At 38.4% G+C, this 18,077-nt stretch overlaps 1 protein-coding gene across 5 annotated transcripts in view; it reads right to left on the bottom strand.

Annotated features, from left to right (window-relative positions):
• The window catches only part of LRP1B (LDL receptor related protein 1B), a 1,078,540-nt gene that overhangs the window by 321,819 nt on the left and 738,644 nt on the right, over nt 1–18,077 (bottom strand). For all 5 annotated transcript variants that reach the window (XM_075829239.1, XM_075829241.1, XM_075829238.1 and 2 more), the window contains exons 30-32: nt 16,733–16,907; nt 11,420–11,514; nt 1,186–1,335 (exon numbers count right to left, since the gene is read on the bottom strand). In XM_075829239.1, the coding sequence (XP_075685354.1) occupies nt 1,186–1,335; nt 11,420–11,514; nt 16,733–16,907 (420 nt within the window). The remainder of the gene's footprint in view (nt 1–1,185; nt 1,336–11,419; nt 11,515–16,732; nt 16,908–18,077) is intronic.

The following is an 18,077-nucleotide window of genomic DNA, read 5'->3' on the forward strand; positions in this document are numbered from 1 at the left end:
TGGAGAAACCAAGGCTGGTCCCCTTTTACAAGGGCCACTTAGCAGCTGCATATAATGCAGTTTTTGATATGTTATTTTATTTATTTATTTTAGCGAAAACAAGGAGTGTATACAAAAAAGAGCAATATAAATATTTTCTTTACACTTTTCCTCTCGTTAGGATCCACTTTTGGCTTTGACTAAAAAAAAATGTGCACCAAAACTTTCATCAAACATTGCAGCAAACTACCTTGTGCGATCCTAGCCGAGACGTAGAAGGTGCACCCGGGCCTCAAATTGTGGCATTCTGGCATATTAAATATTATGATGTCATAAGTAGACAGGGGTTGTGATGACATCATGGAGATTGATCTATGATGTAATCACAGTCAGTAGAGATTTTTTATTGTATAAATAAGGGCACATCACCAATCTGTCTACTAACGTTGTTGCATTATTTACCTCAGGTTGCAATAGTGTTAATAGATGTGATCCTGTTTCATGGCACATCTAACTGCATCGCGCTCCTCCATTAATGGGATCGGGCCGACACTGTGTCGGCCTAATGCTCCTGAAGAGCTGAAATTATCAGCTCCTGGTCGCTAAAATACGCTAAACTCAGCGAGCGAATGCAGGGAATTTCATTAAACAAATTATGTTAAATTACCAGTTAAATTTACCTTGTTAAAAGGAAAAAAAAATATTTTTTTTCTCTATTTTTCCCATTTTCTCATACATAAAATGTAAAAAAAAAAGATATTTTGGTACTACAATAAAGCCCTATCTGTGCCGCAAAAAATTTGTTATAGACAGTTGGCGGGACCAGCAAAACAAGGCCGTGCACCTTTGCTAAAACCAATATAGGCTTTACAATATATTTTAATACAGGATATAGTAAGATAAACAAAAGTGAATGTATTTAGCCGGCTACAGAAGTTCCATACACAATATTCTTTGAAATCTATTAAAGAAAATCCTGACATGACAAGACTTTGAAATCACCCTTTAATTTAGGTATTTCATAAACAGTGAGACATCCCAAGGTTTCAATGGAATTCCATTCGAGTCTTGTATGGTCATGGTCAGTCTTTGTTCTATAATAGGATGTATATAGGGAATATTTTCATCATTTTTCTTTAGCACACAGGCTATAATTATTCACAAGTTGATCAATAGAATACATTACATGCGGTATAACCCACTTACCCACAATAGTTAATGCTGTAGCTTTTGTTAATTCCTTCTTCATTGACTCTATTACTTCTAAATTACTACCATCCAGGCTACATCTATTTATGGTCCCATTACCGGAGCTGATCCAATATAACTTGTTGTCGGCGTAGTCTATCGATAAACCTGTAAATACATTTAAGAGATTAAATAGTCTGAAAAAAATAACATCTAACAAAATCACAGAATTTATTAAATTACTTTGCAATTGTACATAAAACATGATGCAATGAACACATTGACTGAATTATTAGGGAAAACAGCGTAATCAGTAATTTAATCTCTGCATTTTATGGTAGGCAGCAGAATCATTGCTAAATTATGCTTATGAGATCATGGAAGTTAATATTGATGTTACAGTATGTGCTTTCCCTTTAATTAACATATTTGTAAATAGATTCATAGATAGATAGACAGATAGACAGACAGACAGATAGTAAGTAGCTTTAGCAGTAATGCATGCTTATTTATATTTAGTGGTTTAGGTGACATTGGTGTTCACAGTGTGCTGTCGCCCTTCTTTGTCTGCTGTATATTTGCAGTCACAGGTGTTATTGCACCTGTATACACGTGTTATATCATTTTGTTGGAATGTGCAGTTCAAACTTTTGTGTTGTTTATGTGATCCATATATGTGGGGTTAGTGACTGCCTCCATTTTTTGTTCTTGCATTCCTCCGTTTCGGCCCTGGGTGATTTTAATTAGCTTAATGCTGGTTCCTACCATCCCCAGATATATATGTGTAGGCTTTGTCCCAGTTCCAGGTGTATGTGCAGAGTAGGTCCCCACCTTATAGAGGTCGCCTTGTCGTGGCAGGTGGGCAAACACTTTTTGATCAAAATGTGCACTAAGAACCTCCCTATTGTAAGTAGATTTAGCAGTAATGCATATTTATTTATATTTAGTGGTTTAGGTTACATTGGTGTTCACAGTGTGCTGTTGCCATTCTTTGTCTGATAGACAGACAGACAGACAGACAGACAGACAGACAGACAGACAGACAGATAGATAGATAGATAGATAGATAGATAGATAGATAGATAGATAGATAGATAGATAGATAGATAGATATGAGATAGATAGATAGATAGATAGATAGATAGATAGATAGATAGATAGATAGATAGATAGATAGATAGATAGATAGATAGATAGATAGATATGAGATAGATAGATAGATAGATAGATAGATAGATAGATAGATAGATAGATAGATAGATAGATAGATAGATAGATAGATAGAACTATAATGCTCTGGTAGAGACTGTAACATGATGACCATTGGGTCCTTTTGAATGAATATTCATGGTATAAATCATTAGCATAACCTTTTCCCATGATAATGATACAATTTGCAATTAAGTAGAACATATTTACTTCCTATTTGTTGGCGTCCGCTTATTAGCTCTAGTGATATCTTAAAAATGGCCATTAAAAATAATGACAGTAAAATAAACCTCTGCCTCCAGCAACTCGTGATCTACGAAACAAAACATGAAATCTAAGCAGCTAGAAAGACACCACGACATGTGTGTAGATTTAAAGTAATCGAAAGATAAGAAGCCGTCATATGTTATCCTGCGGACGCAGCTGACAGATCATGTGACAAGTCTTAATGGCAAAATATTTATTTTCCAACTAAAATAGTCTGGGCATAAACTCTTTAAACCGTCCTAATTAATTGGCTGTCATATAGTTTCACGAGAATATGCCCCAATGCTTCAAGTATATATTTACTGCTAGATGATCTCCATTTCCATTTTTCCTCGTTAGATACTTTTAGAATTATTTAACTCTTCGCTTTACACTGAGCAGCATTAAAGCATGCATAACTCCCGTAATTAAAGCATCCCAAGATATATTACAAACAGACCGGGCATATTTAATTGGCAAATAATGCACATTCATTATGAGATGGAGCTTATTAGAGTTTTTCATCACTGTCTGGGTTTTGCTCTAAGGCGGATATTAAAACATGTGCGTGTAGTCTGGTTCCTATGCCCCCCCTCACGCTTATCCCCACCCCCTCATATGCACACACTTGGCAAAGTCATCATTGCTTCCAAGTGAACAATTCTCAGGACATTTCAGTACTCACAGCTCATTAGCCAAAATCAGTTTCCAGGTTATCTTTACCAGCATCATTTTAAGTTGTAGGGATTTGATTAATTTCAGAGAAAAAAAAAATGGTATCGCATGCAAACAATAGTATGTTATCTGCATAGGAATTAGATCATGTGCAAAATACAAAAATTTCAACCAGTTTTGAGATTTGTGGCTAAATTGGGCACATTTTTGGTCAGTTTTCGCAAATTTTTTAGATTCACCTGCGATTAATTGCAAATCTTAAAATTCAATCAGGAGCTTTATGTTATGTGACAAATGCCACAACTTCACTGTATATATTATACAGTTTCATCTAAATATCACTTAAAGTATGGAAAGGGACCTCTACCAAGTTTAACAGCCCAGCTAGTACTCTAGTATTTTTTTCATCTGTGACATGGATCAAACACAAAGTATACATATAATACAAATATACTGAAATTGAATGTAGCATATTGACTATCTAAAATCTTAAAAACTCTGGTAAAACTTGAATTTTGTTCAAATGCTACCACTCCAGTGAGACATTCATTGCATCCACCCTTAACTGCCGTCAAGGTGACCCACCATTGATTTGGGTTTTTCTTACCCACTGGTAACAGAAAGTTACAACATACTATTTCCATTTTCTTCCAGATACAGATTGAGGCATTTAAATGACAAGTCACTTGTCAACAATAGCCACTAGAGTGGAGCAAATTTCAAGAATTTTCTTTGGGTCAGATTCGATCGAATCAGCAGTTTGATTCAAATTGGTCTGAATCAAATGAAATGCAAGTTCCCCGATTGCCCTGAAAACTCATGTCTGACTCTATTATGTAATCTAGGACTGTATCTAACCCTTTCAAGCTCTAACGCCAAAGCAGCATTAGTGATGTCGTCCACCTATACCCCTCATGTTTGGCTGTGTTAGAGGGAGGGATAACCGCAGTGCATTTTGCGCAGGCTGCCTGAAAGACATTATAGGAAAGCTAGCACAAGGAGATGTGATCCTTTTAGTAACCTCTTAAATGACGGATGCCACTCACCAAATCCAAAACATTTGGGAAATTCATACCAAATTCAATTTGTCAAGAATCAATTCACTCATCTGTAATAGCCACAAACTAAATTTTAATCCAAAATCATCGGAAATTTTTTAGGATCTCATATAGAAGTAATAATGCAAAATGATTTGAGTGACAGGAGGCTTTAGCTACATCATTAACACTGTGAAAGCTCGGAGGCATTTTGATTGGATGTTGAAAGTATCCAACAGATGACATATTTACCAAATCACCACAGTGATTGTCAGGGCCGGCGTCAGCTCCCGGCGAATCCGGTCAAGTACCAGGGCCCACTACACTTTGGGAGGCCCACTCGGCCGCCAGGTGCTGACGCTGCTGTCATTGCTCATCCAGAATCCCCGGTCAGAGTGTTGCCAATGGGATTCTGCTTCTAGAGGGTGCCCTGTCTAGAAGGCAGCGTAACTACCGATGTAGCAGCCATAGTGGTTGCTACGGAGCCCGCGGCATGAGGGGGCCCGTGTTGCCCACCGTCATGGGCCCCTCAATGCCCAGTGGCTCCACTAGCAGCCGCTTTGGCTGCTACAGCGGTGGTGAAGCCACATTCATAGTTACATAGTACGGTTGAAAAAAGACACATGTCCATCAAGTTCAACCAAGGGATGGGATAAGGGATGGCAAAAATTTCTACTCATTGACATACGGATGTAGCCATCTTTAACTTGACTCTGATAACTTGATGCAGCGTGATATCACACACAAAAAAGCCATTGAAAAAGTCAAGATAAGGGATCTACCATTGCTTATTTAATGCGTTAAAAGTCAAGATAAAGACGGCTACATCTGTAGGAGCTGATATTTTTTAGTTCTAGGAAATGATCTATCCCTTTATTAAAGCTATCTACTGTCCCTGCAGTGACGGCTCCTGCGGTGACTATTCCATAGTTTCATAGTTCTCACAGTAAAGAAGACTTGTTGCCTCTGCAGATTGAACCTTTTTTTCTCCAGACGGAGGGAGTGCCCAATTGTTTTTTGAGGGGGTTTTACATGGAACAGGATTTCACCATATTTTTTGTATGTGCCATTAATATATTTATATAAGTTAATCATGTCCCCCCTTAGTCGTCTCTTTTCAAGACTAAATAGGTTTAATTCTATTAATCTTTCCTCATAACTTCTCCATGCACCTTATTAGCTTCGTTGCTCTTCTTTGTATTTTTTCCAACTCTAGGGCATCCTTTCTATGAACTGGAGCCCAGAACTGAACTGCATATTCTAGATGAGGCCTCACTAATGCTTTGTAAAGTGGTAATATTACATCCCTGTCCCACGAGTCCATGCCTCTTTTAATACACGACACTATCTTGCTGGCCTTAGAAGCAGCTGATTGACATTGCATGCTGTTATTTAGTTTATGATCTACAAGTACACCCAGATCCTTCTCAATAAGTTACTCTCCCAGTATAGCTCCCCTAAGACATATGATGCATGCAGATTGTTGGTACCCAGGTGCATAACTTTACATTCATCTACATTAAACCTCATCTGCCAAATGGATGCTCATCTGCCAAGTGGATGCCCAAACACTTGCTTGGTGTCATCTGCAAAAATAGAAATAGTGCTATTAATCCCATCCTCTATATCATTAATAAGTAAGTTGAATAATAGTGGTCCCAGCACTGAACCCTGGGGTACACCACTTATAACCGGGGACCATTCAGAGTAGGAATCATTGACCACAACTCTCTGGATACCGTCCTTGAGCCAATTCTCAATCCAATTACAAACTATACTTTCTAAACCTATAGTCCTTAATTTACCCATTAGACATCTATGAGGGACAGTGTCAAATGCCTTTGCAAAGTCCAAAAACACCATATCCACAGCGGCCCCTCTGTCTAGGCTTCTGCTCAACTCTTCATAAAAACAAATCAGGTTGGTTTGACAACATTTGTCCTTAGTAAAACCGTGCTGGCTGTTACTTATAATACTATTTTTTGTCACATAATCCTGCATATAGTCCCTCAATAGCCCCTCAAACATTTTTCCCACGATGGATATTAAGCTTACTGGTCTATAATTACCGGGGAAAACCTAGAGCCCTTTTTGAAAATAGGCACTAAATTTGCCCTGTGCCAGTCACTTGGCACTATACCAGTCACTAGAGAATCTCTAAATGTTACGAAGAGGTGGACAGAAATAACTGAACTAAGCTCTTTAAGAACTCTAGGGTGTAACCCATCTGGTCCCAGGGCCTTGTGTACATTTATTTAATTTAATTTAGCTTGGACCATATCTACATTTAGCCAATTCAGTATATCAACTGACATATTAACAGCACTGGCACCGGCTACATCAGCTGCTCTTTCTTCTGTTGTATATACAGAGCTAAGGAACACATTTAGTAACTCAGCCTTCTCTTGATCCCCTGTGACCATCTCCCCATTACCAATATCTAGGGGTCCTACATGGTCTTCTTAAAATTAAGTGTATTTGCCCTCCCAGCCTCTGTTTGTGTTTTACAAAATAGGTAAAATATAACTACATTGTGATCATTGTTACCAAGGTTTTCACAAACATTGACATTCCCAACAAGCTCTGCATTATTAGAAACGACCAGATCCAACAGAGCTTCACCTCTAGTCGGGTCTTCTACAAACTGGCCCATAAAATGTTCCTGCAAAAGTTTGAGGATATTTCTCCCCTTTGCAGTTGAAGCCGAACCATGACACCAAGTAATATGTGGGCAATTAAAGTCTCCCATTATCACTACAGTACCCCCCTTTGCTGCCCACTCCATCTGTTTATATAGCTGACCTTCCATCTCCTTAGTTATATTGGGTGGTCTATAGATTCCACCAAAAGTAATTTTTTTCAGTGTTTACCTCCCTTTGTAATTCCACTCACAAGGTTAGGATGTAGATACTAATGAACGCTATGTGAGGGCAGGGAGGTAGCTCCCCACCCTGCCATTTACTAGGCTACAGACTCCCAGGCAGAGTGCTAGTAGCGCTCTGCCCGGGACTTTGGCTCTGGGGTTGCCAGTAACGTCACTGTCCACATATAGACAGTCATGCCAGGAGGAGAGAAGGAGTCCCAGACAGAGTGCTAGAACTGTCTCTGCACTGGGACTCTGTCTCTGGGGTAGCCCCTGACATCACTGTCCATATTTGGACAGTGATGTCAGGAGCAGAGCAGTGTCCCAGGCAATGTGCTACTAACGCTCTGCCCAGGACTTTGGCTCTGGGATTGCCCCTGACATCACTATCCATATATGGACAGTGATATCAAGGGTTTTCCCAGAGACGGAGTACCGGAGCAGAGCCTTTACTATAGCTCTGTCTGGGACTTCAGCTCTGCTGCGGGCATCACTATCCATAAATGGACAGTGATGTCAAGAGCAGAGCAGAAGTCCTAGTAGCGCTGTGCCCGAGACAATAGCTATGGGGTTGCCCCTGACATCACTGTCCATATATGGACAGTGATATCAGGGGCTCCTCCTGAAGCGGAATCCCCGGCTGGATCGTAGGTAATGCTCTGATTGGGGATTCCACGCCTAGAAGGAGCCCCAAAGGTGCTACCTACAGGGAGGGGGCTGTGTGGCACTACCTGGGAGGGGGAGCTGTGTGGCATGGGGGCACAGAGTATTTTCTGACATTTTACTGCCACTGTGAGTTACTCCTCAAAGGGGCCACTTAGTCTGTGTCGCCCAAGAGTCCACATAAACCTAGAGCCGGCCCTGATGGTGTTTGTCTAGCACTCAAACAAAAAAATCTGATACAATCTATTATGCCTAGTCCAGGGTGTGAATGGGGTGGTACACGACTCAGGGATTCAAAGAACATCAAAGATACAGATGTGTCTATCTTTACAATTTCTTGATTTGAGTTATAAAATTTGTCATGATAGTATTTCAGAGCAATCATGCACCATTCAGTAAAAAAATTTATACATGAAACGTATACGTCTTTTTTAACATTGGAGTCTGTGGGCATCTGTCAGAGGTATATATTTTTTTTACATGTTTGTTTAACATCTGGGGATATGTTGAGTTGAGAGATAAGTTAAGGAAGGACACATTTGTAGATGTCATGTACCGCCGTGTTCGGCTCTACACTGGGTATAACACAGTTTATCAGTTTTTACTGGAGTGTTCCTTTAAGAATTGACAAAAGTGTAAAAAAATATATGAAAACTTGATTTTCGGATTGCTTTTTGGCAATGGAGACATTATATTGCTTGGACAAAAGTGGTGAAATATTTTCTCAAAAAGACTGGGAAAATGGAAGGAAATGTTTCTATTTATTTTTCAAAATTTGATAAATGATATTTCACAATGCAACAAAAAGTAAAAACAATGTCTACATTATATTCTACACAATCCAAACCACATTGAATCATAATGCAAGGATTAAAATTGATGGGTTTATTTTCATGTTAACGGCTGAGACTAAAAGGCTCGCCGGCTAATGTAAAACACATTATATATGACAGATCCATAGGTGATATACAATGCCCAGTGCTACACTAGCACAAATGGTCTTCTGATTTGTCCCCCGTTAATAATATACTGTAAGCTGGTTTTGTTCTTACATCAAAATATCATAAAACATGTGACTCAGATATATCATTATTTATTAGCTGACAGCTAAATACAAATCACAAAGTCTGCTTCTTGCTGGGGAAGATAATACAAGAAAGCTATAATAAATCATCATTTATTGAGCCTTAACCATCTTGCAGCTAAAAGTAAGAGGAATATGAGCATGTGGGTCTTACAGTTTACAACATTGTAAAACAATTGCCCCCATACTATCTGGCATATTCCAATTTATTTAGTTTCGAACTTTTACTTGTAAATCTGTGTTTCTGCATACTCTATTAAAACATTATATGTTTAGATAGAGGTTTTTGTTGTTTTCTCCCAGACTTTGTACTGTGGAGAATAGGAAGGGGTGTGTGTATATTTGTATGCAAGAGGATGAGTGGGTGACCAGAAGACATGTCTTTATTGACTTAAAGTCACTGACTACGGTTGTAACTTAGGATTTCAGCTTACAGTAGGAAGAGCAGCTCTGGTGCACAAACTTCTGCTCTTAATGAAATACTAAAAATACTAAAAGAAAAAGTAACAATAATGTAAGCTTTATTATTTGGGTGGAGTTTTCACTTCACCCAAATGTTACTGGACCTGTTGATATTGTCCATTAGGTTTTATCTAAAGAATTAGATGACAAAATAGTTCCCCAAAACATGTCATCTGGCGGTGCTGACAGATGGGAGGGCTGCATGGTGGCCACAATTGTGTACATTCAATTAGTGTCTATGGGTCATGCAAGGATGACACTATGTGGTGCCACCCAAGTGAAATATTAGGACATATTGAAATCATACGGGGCAGTCCTTTGCTTGGGACACCCCCTCTATGTGCCAAAGTGGAGAGCCGCTGTTTGCATTGGCTCTCCGCTCCGGTGGATTTAATGCAACAATGTATTACATTGTTGCCTATCCATTTCTATGTCCGCCAAGTAATACTACATTTCTCGGAGGCCACCGTAGAGAAAATTAGTAGCTGCAGACAATTTCCCGGAGGAAACCGCTGATGATCGCCAAGGGTTAGGAAAATCAAGCCCACAGTGATCGATGAGGCAGCTTAATTCTACGAATGGGCTAGCCCTTTAAATATTTGTTAATATTGTCTAGACCCTTAAGCTGGCCATAGCCATGAAATAAAAGTCGGATGAAATGGACGATTTTTACTTATACTTTTGATTGCCATGCATTTATTGGTCACGTTCTTTTGTGCAAACGGCCAAGTATTGACCAAGAATTGGTTAAGAAATCAGTTTCCATCCCATGTCCAGCTTAACAAACAAATACAAAAACCCTAAATATAATTTAGAACAAATATAAGTTTGGAGAACTCTAATAATAAAACCACATAAGGCCACATGTAGACTGGGTCAATTTTTCCTTCTGAGAACTTTTTTGCCAAAAATTATATTTGGCAGCAGAGGGTCCAAAAACATTATCGACCACGTAGACCAATTTGTAATATGCTCTTATTACATCTAAATAAAAGAGGAAAATAAAGCTGATGGGAGTTTAAGTCGTGTTTATTTTCGACATCATCATGCAGCACAAGTGTAATTATGAACCCTCACTCCGAGGCTGAATATACTGCCATGCATATATAATATGAAGGGTACGGCTAAGAACTGACTGGATCAGAGACACTCTCACACAGTGTGCTGGGAGCGCTCAGCTCTTGTTAAGTTATGGGATAAATCCCAAATCTCAGTGTTATTAGTAGCAATAACCAGCTTAGGATAAAGGCTTGGATCTAAAATAAATACAGATTCTAACCAGATAAATTGGCCAGAGGAAAATAGATGCTTAATGCAGTGGGATTCACAAAATATTTGCTCATTATAACATGTTCTGTTCTACCCAATGAATATTTTATCTTTGAAGATGGGTTTATTCTTGGATTTGCAGCAATGTCAACATTATACAGTAGAAAAAAATGGTTAAAAGAAAATGGCCCTTATGGACACTTACAAACTTTATGAAGGAATAAACGTGTGTCAAAATTTGCTTAATTGGTCAGTTTCACATCCTCTATAGTGCAAGAAGCATCATAAACATGCTTTAATTAGCTGGCACAGGTTTAAAAAAACATGGCTGCTTTCTTACAACAAAAAAAAAAAAGAGTGCCACACTTGTCCACAGGTTGTATGTGGTATCGCAGCTCAGCTTCTTCTTTTTTTTTTTTACCAAACCCAAAAACATATAAACACAACAATAACAGAAACAAATGAGAGATGTGACTTTGGGCTCCTATGAAAACAACATGACCTGCAAAGTAAAAGGAAAATCTTAAGGTTTTGATGAGCGTTAGTCCAGGTGAGTTAACGATGACTAAAAAGACTAATATTATGTACCATATTTAGGCAAGGAAACAGATAATAAATAGTAATGTGAACTCGTCCTAATAGAGTTCATTTGTTACATATTGTGAAAATTTACAGTCAGTGTTTTTGTGAATTCACATGCTAGGATATATTATTATATTAAATATAAAGGTAGAGCGTAATTACCAATAGGTTCTTTTTGATTCTGAAAGAGGATCTTGCTGTTACTTCCGTCCATATTTGCCATATTTATGCTGTTTCCATCCATCCAGAATATCTTACTTTACGGAAAAAAATAAAAATAAAAAATGTCACAAGATACTTCTAAAATTGAACACTTCTAAAATTGGAAAATGTCAATGTGGCAAGAAAACACAAACTTTACCTCTTTTTTTTTTTCCTCTTTAAAGGGAGTTAAAAATTAAAAACCAGTCCCCTTCAATTAATTTTTTTCAAAGTAGGTCTCTAGTAATGAGTTTAAATTATAATATACCGTAGCCAGTAAAATAAAAAAATAAAAAAAATAATGGTCTTCTATATGCACTTAAAGGGGTGGCCTCTTGAAAATAACCACAATTTTTCTCTAACCCTCGGTGATCAGCTATTATTATCAAGGAAATCACTGCAGGGAATATGTAATGAATGGCCATCAATGTAATGCATGGATGACCTGGGTCAGCCAGAGTGAGACATAGAGCGGGGTCCCAAGCGGGGGAACCCCCTCAATGACATCCTTATGCCCTAATAGGTCATATGAACATGTGTTGTGGTGCTGAGACAACCCCTCTAAGTTCACCAATCTAGCATTTTAAATAACAAAGAATTCTCTGCACTTCACTATAAGGGTATGTGCACACACACTAATTACGTCCGTAATCGACGGACGTATTTCGGCCGCAAGTACCGGACCGAACACAGTGCAGGGAGCCGGGCTCCTAGCATCATACTTATGTACGATGCTAGGAGTCCCTGCCTCGCTGCAGGACAACTGTCCCGTACTGTAATCATGTTTTCAGTACGGGACAGTTGTCCTGCAGCGAGGCAGGGACTCCTAGCATCGTACATTACTATGATGCTAGGAGCCCGGCTACCTGCACTGTGTTCGGTCCGGGACTTCTGGCCGAAATACGCTCCGTCCATTACGGACGTAACATGGTCGTGTGAACCCAGCCTAAGGGGTCAACATTAACCACTGCAAGTAGGTATGGACATTCCCAAAGGGAGATTTGGGGTCGCTTAACTCAGAGTAGTCCCGGTTATCAACGATTGACATGTAGTAGACTACGAACACCGAGTCGCAATACCAAGGCAGCAGGCAGTAGACATAGTCAGAAGGAGCATGGGGGTGGCAGGCAGCGTTTGGTCGTAAGCGGTAGGCAGGCAGAGGTCAGGGCAGCAGACAGGAAGACATGGTCAAATCTACAAACCAGGTAAATGCCAAATAGAACAGGATCAAAACCCCTTTGCAAACTTCAGGAACTAAAAGGATCTTATTGCAGAGGCAAGAAGAAATGGGGAAATAACCTAATGAAGTTTGGGACACTTCGGCATTGGCTGAGGTCAGGGGCATTAAGCATAATGCAGAAGGAGAGCGGTGCCTGGAGGAAGGACACCGGGTACCTCGGAAGGTCGGCCAGCCTGTTGCTACAAGGTGATATGAAACTAGAGTCTAACACTTTGTGTACAGTGTAGTGCAGAAAATGTTTTTTTTGTTATTTATATTCAAATCTGTACCTTTTAATAATACATGTCTACAATTTATTGGCCTTGTTTAGATCTGCTTCATTAGGGCACAGCAGTGATCAGTGACTCTAACTTTGATGAATTGTCAAAGACGACACTTTCGTGCATTGTCCCATTCATATTAAACTCCACCCAAAATGAATAATTTGACTAATTTTACTATTAATTTAGCTAATGCTTTGTTTGATTCAGCACTTTTTAGTTTTAATAAAGGATCTTATCCTGATTATATTGTAGTAATAAATACTACACCTGCTATGATAACAGCTGTCCTGTTTATGAAAATAACTAAGAGGTAGTCACAGCCCAACCCCTGCAACCAGCATCATAGTAGTCATGTGGTCTCTATGGTCATTGGATATCTTTTTTGCCAATTTTTGTTATTAAAACCCATCACATTCTCCCTCTATCCCATCCCTATTATACCTCTATAACTCAGCCCATCTGAGGCTAGCTTCACACCCATTGAGGCTGAACATATGTCCCGGAAGTATTGATCTGTACACATGTACAGTTGTATACATCTGCCATTGACAGTATAGATTTTTTTTCTGGCATTTATTTGTATTGAAAGTTTTGTCTACTATGTTTTTTAATATAGTTGATAAAGATATACCGACTTATACTGGCCAAAAATAAGCCAAAAGAATATTCTTTTGGAATACATATAGCCAACAGTCCACTATGGGCAAGCTAGACTTATAAGTTGGTAGCATTTTCCAACATATACAGATAACGTCTTATGAAGGGAGCCTTACTTTAGTTGTTCTTCCCTTCACCGATGATCTCCCCCCGAAATCAAAACAAGGTCGGAGAAAAAATATATTTACCAACCTTCCATTAAAAAACACTCTAAAATGTTGCATAAAGCCTTTTGCAGACAGTACATGACTGAAGTTCTTCTAACCTAAGTGTTTTATTTAGCTGAGCCATAGGAAGAATCTGTGATACATTCTCGTACAATTGCAGGCTTCCTCATTCTTTGAAACATTTGTTAAACCTCAGTTACACAACTAAAATATTACTAAGGTTACGTTTTGACATATGTCAAACAATCACGGTAGAATTTTCCAAGAGCTGAAAAGTAAAATGTGCATATTGGTTGAGCACAATGTATGGTAAAAGAACTAGCGGCGGTATTGTAAAATGTGTCTACTAAAACTCAATACGTTCAAGCAAAAATGGTTTAAACAAGGAAATTGCTAAGGCTGTAATACAATAAATTAAATTACAGGTTTTGGTAGAAGAATGGACAAAAATGTAGGCGGCCAAATATTTCCATTTTTAGCCAGAAAGTAACAAGGATCACTGTTATTAGGTGGTTTACAAGTAGTTATAAGAGAGCAGACGACCAATGCAAATAGCAAAAGCCAAGTAAAAAAAAGTGACGATTTTAATTTAAAAAAAGGCAATTATTAAATGTTATTGGTGCATAGACGTGTTCAACTTACAAAAATAAAAAGCCCTTTCATTAAAATCTTACAAAACATCTGCATCCTAGCATGTGAGAACCATCACAAATAATGATCTATTCAGAGAACCGACACTTGGAGGACAGAGATCTCGTCGAGAGTCAACTAAGGGTTTGACACACGTTATAATAAGTCAGGAATAGAACAAAAAAATAGACAGTTATTCTTCAAATATCCATCATTACAGGAGCAAAAACATCAAACAAGCCCTCGTTAATTATATAATGTGCCAGATTTCTCATTTGGAACAAGGATATAGCTCATTAATTTGTGACTCAATGACAGATCATCAAAGTTGCTAAAATGCAGAAAAAAATATAATCTTAAAATACGTATTGGCGATGCACCTTTTCTTTGAAGTTAAATTAATTTCTAATAATTATTTTTTGCACCTTAGTTCTGCTGTCTGGGTAGACAACTTCAAGAAGTTTTTAAGTATTAGGAAAAAGGAGGGTAGTTTTTGATCATCAATAGTTGGGAATGCTCCATGTCATATGGACTGATACAGCTCCTGTTGACATCAATGGGACCTGAACCGATCCATTATCAATTTTCACCCTCTAGTGGTGGCTGTTGGCAGCCAGAATTTTTGTGATTTAAAAACGTATTCTGATAATAGGCATTTATGGCATAGAAATAGAAGAGCCTAGCTGTTTCCACAACTTCCACGCAACTTCCACGCAAAGTCACGCAAAGACAGATGTACTTTTTTTCTACTCTTTGTGCCCTTTGCTGCATAGTTCTGCAGATAGATAAGGATCATAGGATCCCAATTATATAGGTGAAGGTCCCATAAGGTCAAACCCCACCTATCAAACATTTATGGCATATATCCTATGGATTAGCACTGAAATATGATCTATCACTTGTTTAGTAGTGCCCAATCTCCTAGCTAATCTGATAGGCAATGTCACGCTGATAATGCTAGTGAAAATTGTGTCCTAAAATGTTTATTATTTCAAAAGTTATGAGCTTTTTTTCTACATATGTAAATGAGCCTTTATTAGACAAATGGGAGGTAACTGCAGCGATTCTCCTGAGGCGGAGTCTACTCACAGCCTCTGACGCTGTCCTATCAGCATGATGCTGCTTCACACAGAGTGAGAGACTGAGGCTGGAGGGAAGGGGGATCACTTCTAACAGCCAAATCATGGGCCGTGAACCACCTAGAACAGCGGTTCTGGCGGCATATGAAAGATGAGATTCTAATCTTTTATATGACACCAGGACCTGTGATACAACCGGAGATATTGCCAGTTGAATACACATTCAGGAATGGAAGCTGTATACTATAAAATCACGCTGTGTTGCTGGGCAGGGAAGGGGAAGAAGCTGTATGCTGATTGGACAATGTCATACAGAAAAAAAGACACCGCCCAGTGTGAAAAGAAAGAGTCAACTCCTATTTGTCTATTAAAGCCACATTAGCATATTTAGAAAAATGCTCATAACTTTTCAAATAATAAACACTTTTTAAAACAAATCACATTGTAGTTATCAGCAGCAAAGCGCCTATTAGATTAGTTAGGAGATAGGGAATTGATAAACTGGTGACAGAGCCTATTTAAAAAGGTTGTTTTGGACTATCACATGGATCTACCCTTCTAACAAATTAGCTATAATCTACAGGGAAATTCATTAGCAAGTGTTCAATTACCATGCAGTGCCACAACAGGAGAAATAAAACATTGCATGGCGATTTTTTTAAGCCAATTTGCTGTCTATGTAACATATGGATGTGATGATCTTCCAGAGCAGGAGTGTTCTTTGTAGCAGCTCTCCCCTCTGAATAATAGAGGGGCTCCTGAATGAAAAAATAGGTGGGGGTTGTTGCAAGTTGACAATCTCTACTTATTGGAAGGGTTTCTGGACAATAAACAGATCACACAGTTTCCCCCTGCTGTAACCACCAGCGATCACCTGTAATCTTTGCGGAAGTATGTATTTAATTTCCCTGCAGCACCACCACAGGGGAAATTAAGCATTACACTGGGTCTATTCAAATCAATGGGTTGTCTGTGTAATACAGGACTGTACAGGTACTCCAGAGACTCTCTCTATAACCGCTCTCCACTCTGGCTAAGAGATGAGGATCTTTAACAGAGGACCACCCTCTTTTAACTCAGAGTTCCTTAATAGGGTATATAGATTTTCTAAACTAGAAAATCCTTTTAATGACAATCCCGTTAATTTTATTTAGGCATATTCATTGAATCCGGTATAACACAATTATATATTATTTTGAATATCTCTCTATAGAATAATAAAGATAATAACACTTTACCCCCTGATTGGGTGAACTGCCAAACTCTGAGCTTTATCAATCCCGTGGATGACTGATGTTTTCAATGAACCATCCAATCTGGCCACGTTAATTTGAGTTTCATCAAACTCTGAACTAATCCAGTACAAGTTACGAGATACCCAGTCCACCGTCAGTCCTCTTATACTGTGGAGATCTGTAACACAAACATGTACATAAAGAGAGAATTATAACCTCGGCTAACTTCAGATGTTCCTGCACAGTTTACATCAAATTCAATTATCACTTTATAGTAACCAAAAGAATCTACACGACTGTAATCTTATCCCCTATTGGCTCTTTGAGAGGACATCAATAATCATTAATGTCTTACTGCCGAGGAAGTTTAAATCCTCCAGCAATAATTATCATTAAGTTACACTTACGGTCAATAATAATTCACTGGAATACATGTAGGGAAAAATAAAGCTTTGTCCTATAGACTCCGGACATGCAAATGAAGACAGCCAATTTGAGCACTTTGGGTATTGTTAGAAATTGTTCTGTCAAAATTTAATGTTCGCACAGCTAATGTCTAATGACCGCATGGGGATGGAAACGTGTGTCCTCTTTAATAGCCAAGTTTGGAAAAACCATAGTAAAAAGACACAAGAAACATTATTGGAGGCCATTTCTAAATTAATGCAAAACACAATGTATTTTATGACTATGCATATTGTTACACAATGTCATATTATAGAATACAATAGGAATAGGGCATCCTCTCCGCTGGAAAATACAAGGGATATTAGATGCTACAAGTTTTACTTACAATTCAATATTAGTCCCATAACAATTTACATTGTTACTGCTTTATGTAAATTAAGCAATATCCGTCTCCTATTAAATGGCGTCATCACCACTCATTAAAGTAAAGCTCATTGTAAATACTGTATATTACAATAGGAAATCACATTACGTAAAATTCTCAAAGTAATCCTATAAATGATATTGTTGGAATTTCTCTTTTTACAACCAGAAGTAATTCTGATTCCAGGAGGGACGTAACTACCAGGATAGCACTGGATGATGGTGGGCAAGAGAGAAACACGAGTCATAAAAATCATATCCTTTCCATTTTACTCAATTGCTGTTGATCTTGGCTATTTACCACCCCACACAGGTTTTGCTATGGGGTCCTATTGACTTGTTACTCTCCTGAGAATTGCAATGCCTGAGAGATCAAATTTTTTACCACTGCTCTGAGGGTGACATCCGCAGATTTACACCGTTTACAGCAGCCTGTATTCTGTGAATGTAGTCCTCAATGTGGCAATTACAAGGTCTACTAGCACATTAAAACAGTCCTTTATCATGCCTTCATTTA

Source organism: Rhinoderma darwinii, chromosome 6, assembly GCF_050947455.1.
Source record: "Rhinoderma darwinii isolate aRhiDar2 chromosome 6, aRhiDar2.hap1, whole genome shotgun sequence".
NCBI classification, from domain to species: domain Eukaryota; kingdom Metazoa; phylum Chordata; class Amphibia; order Anura; family Rhinodermatidae; genus Rhinoderma; species Rhinoderma darwinii.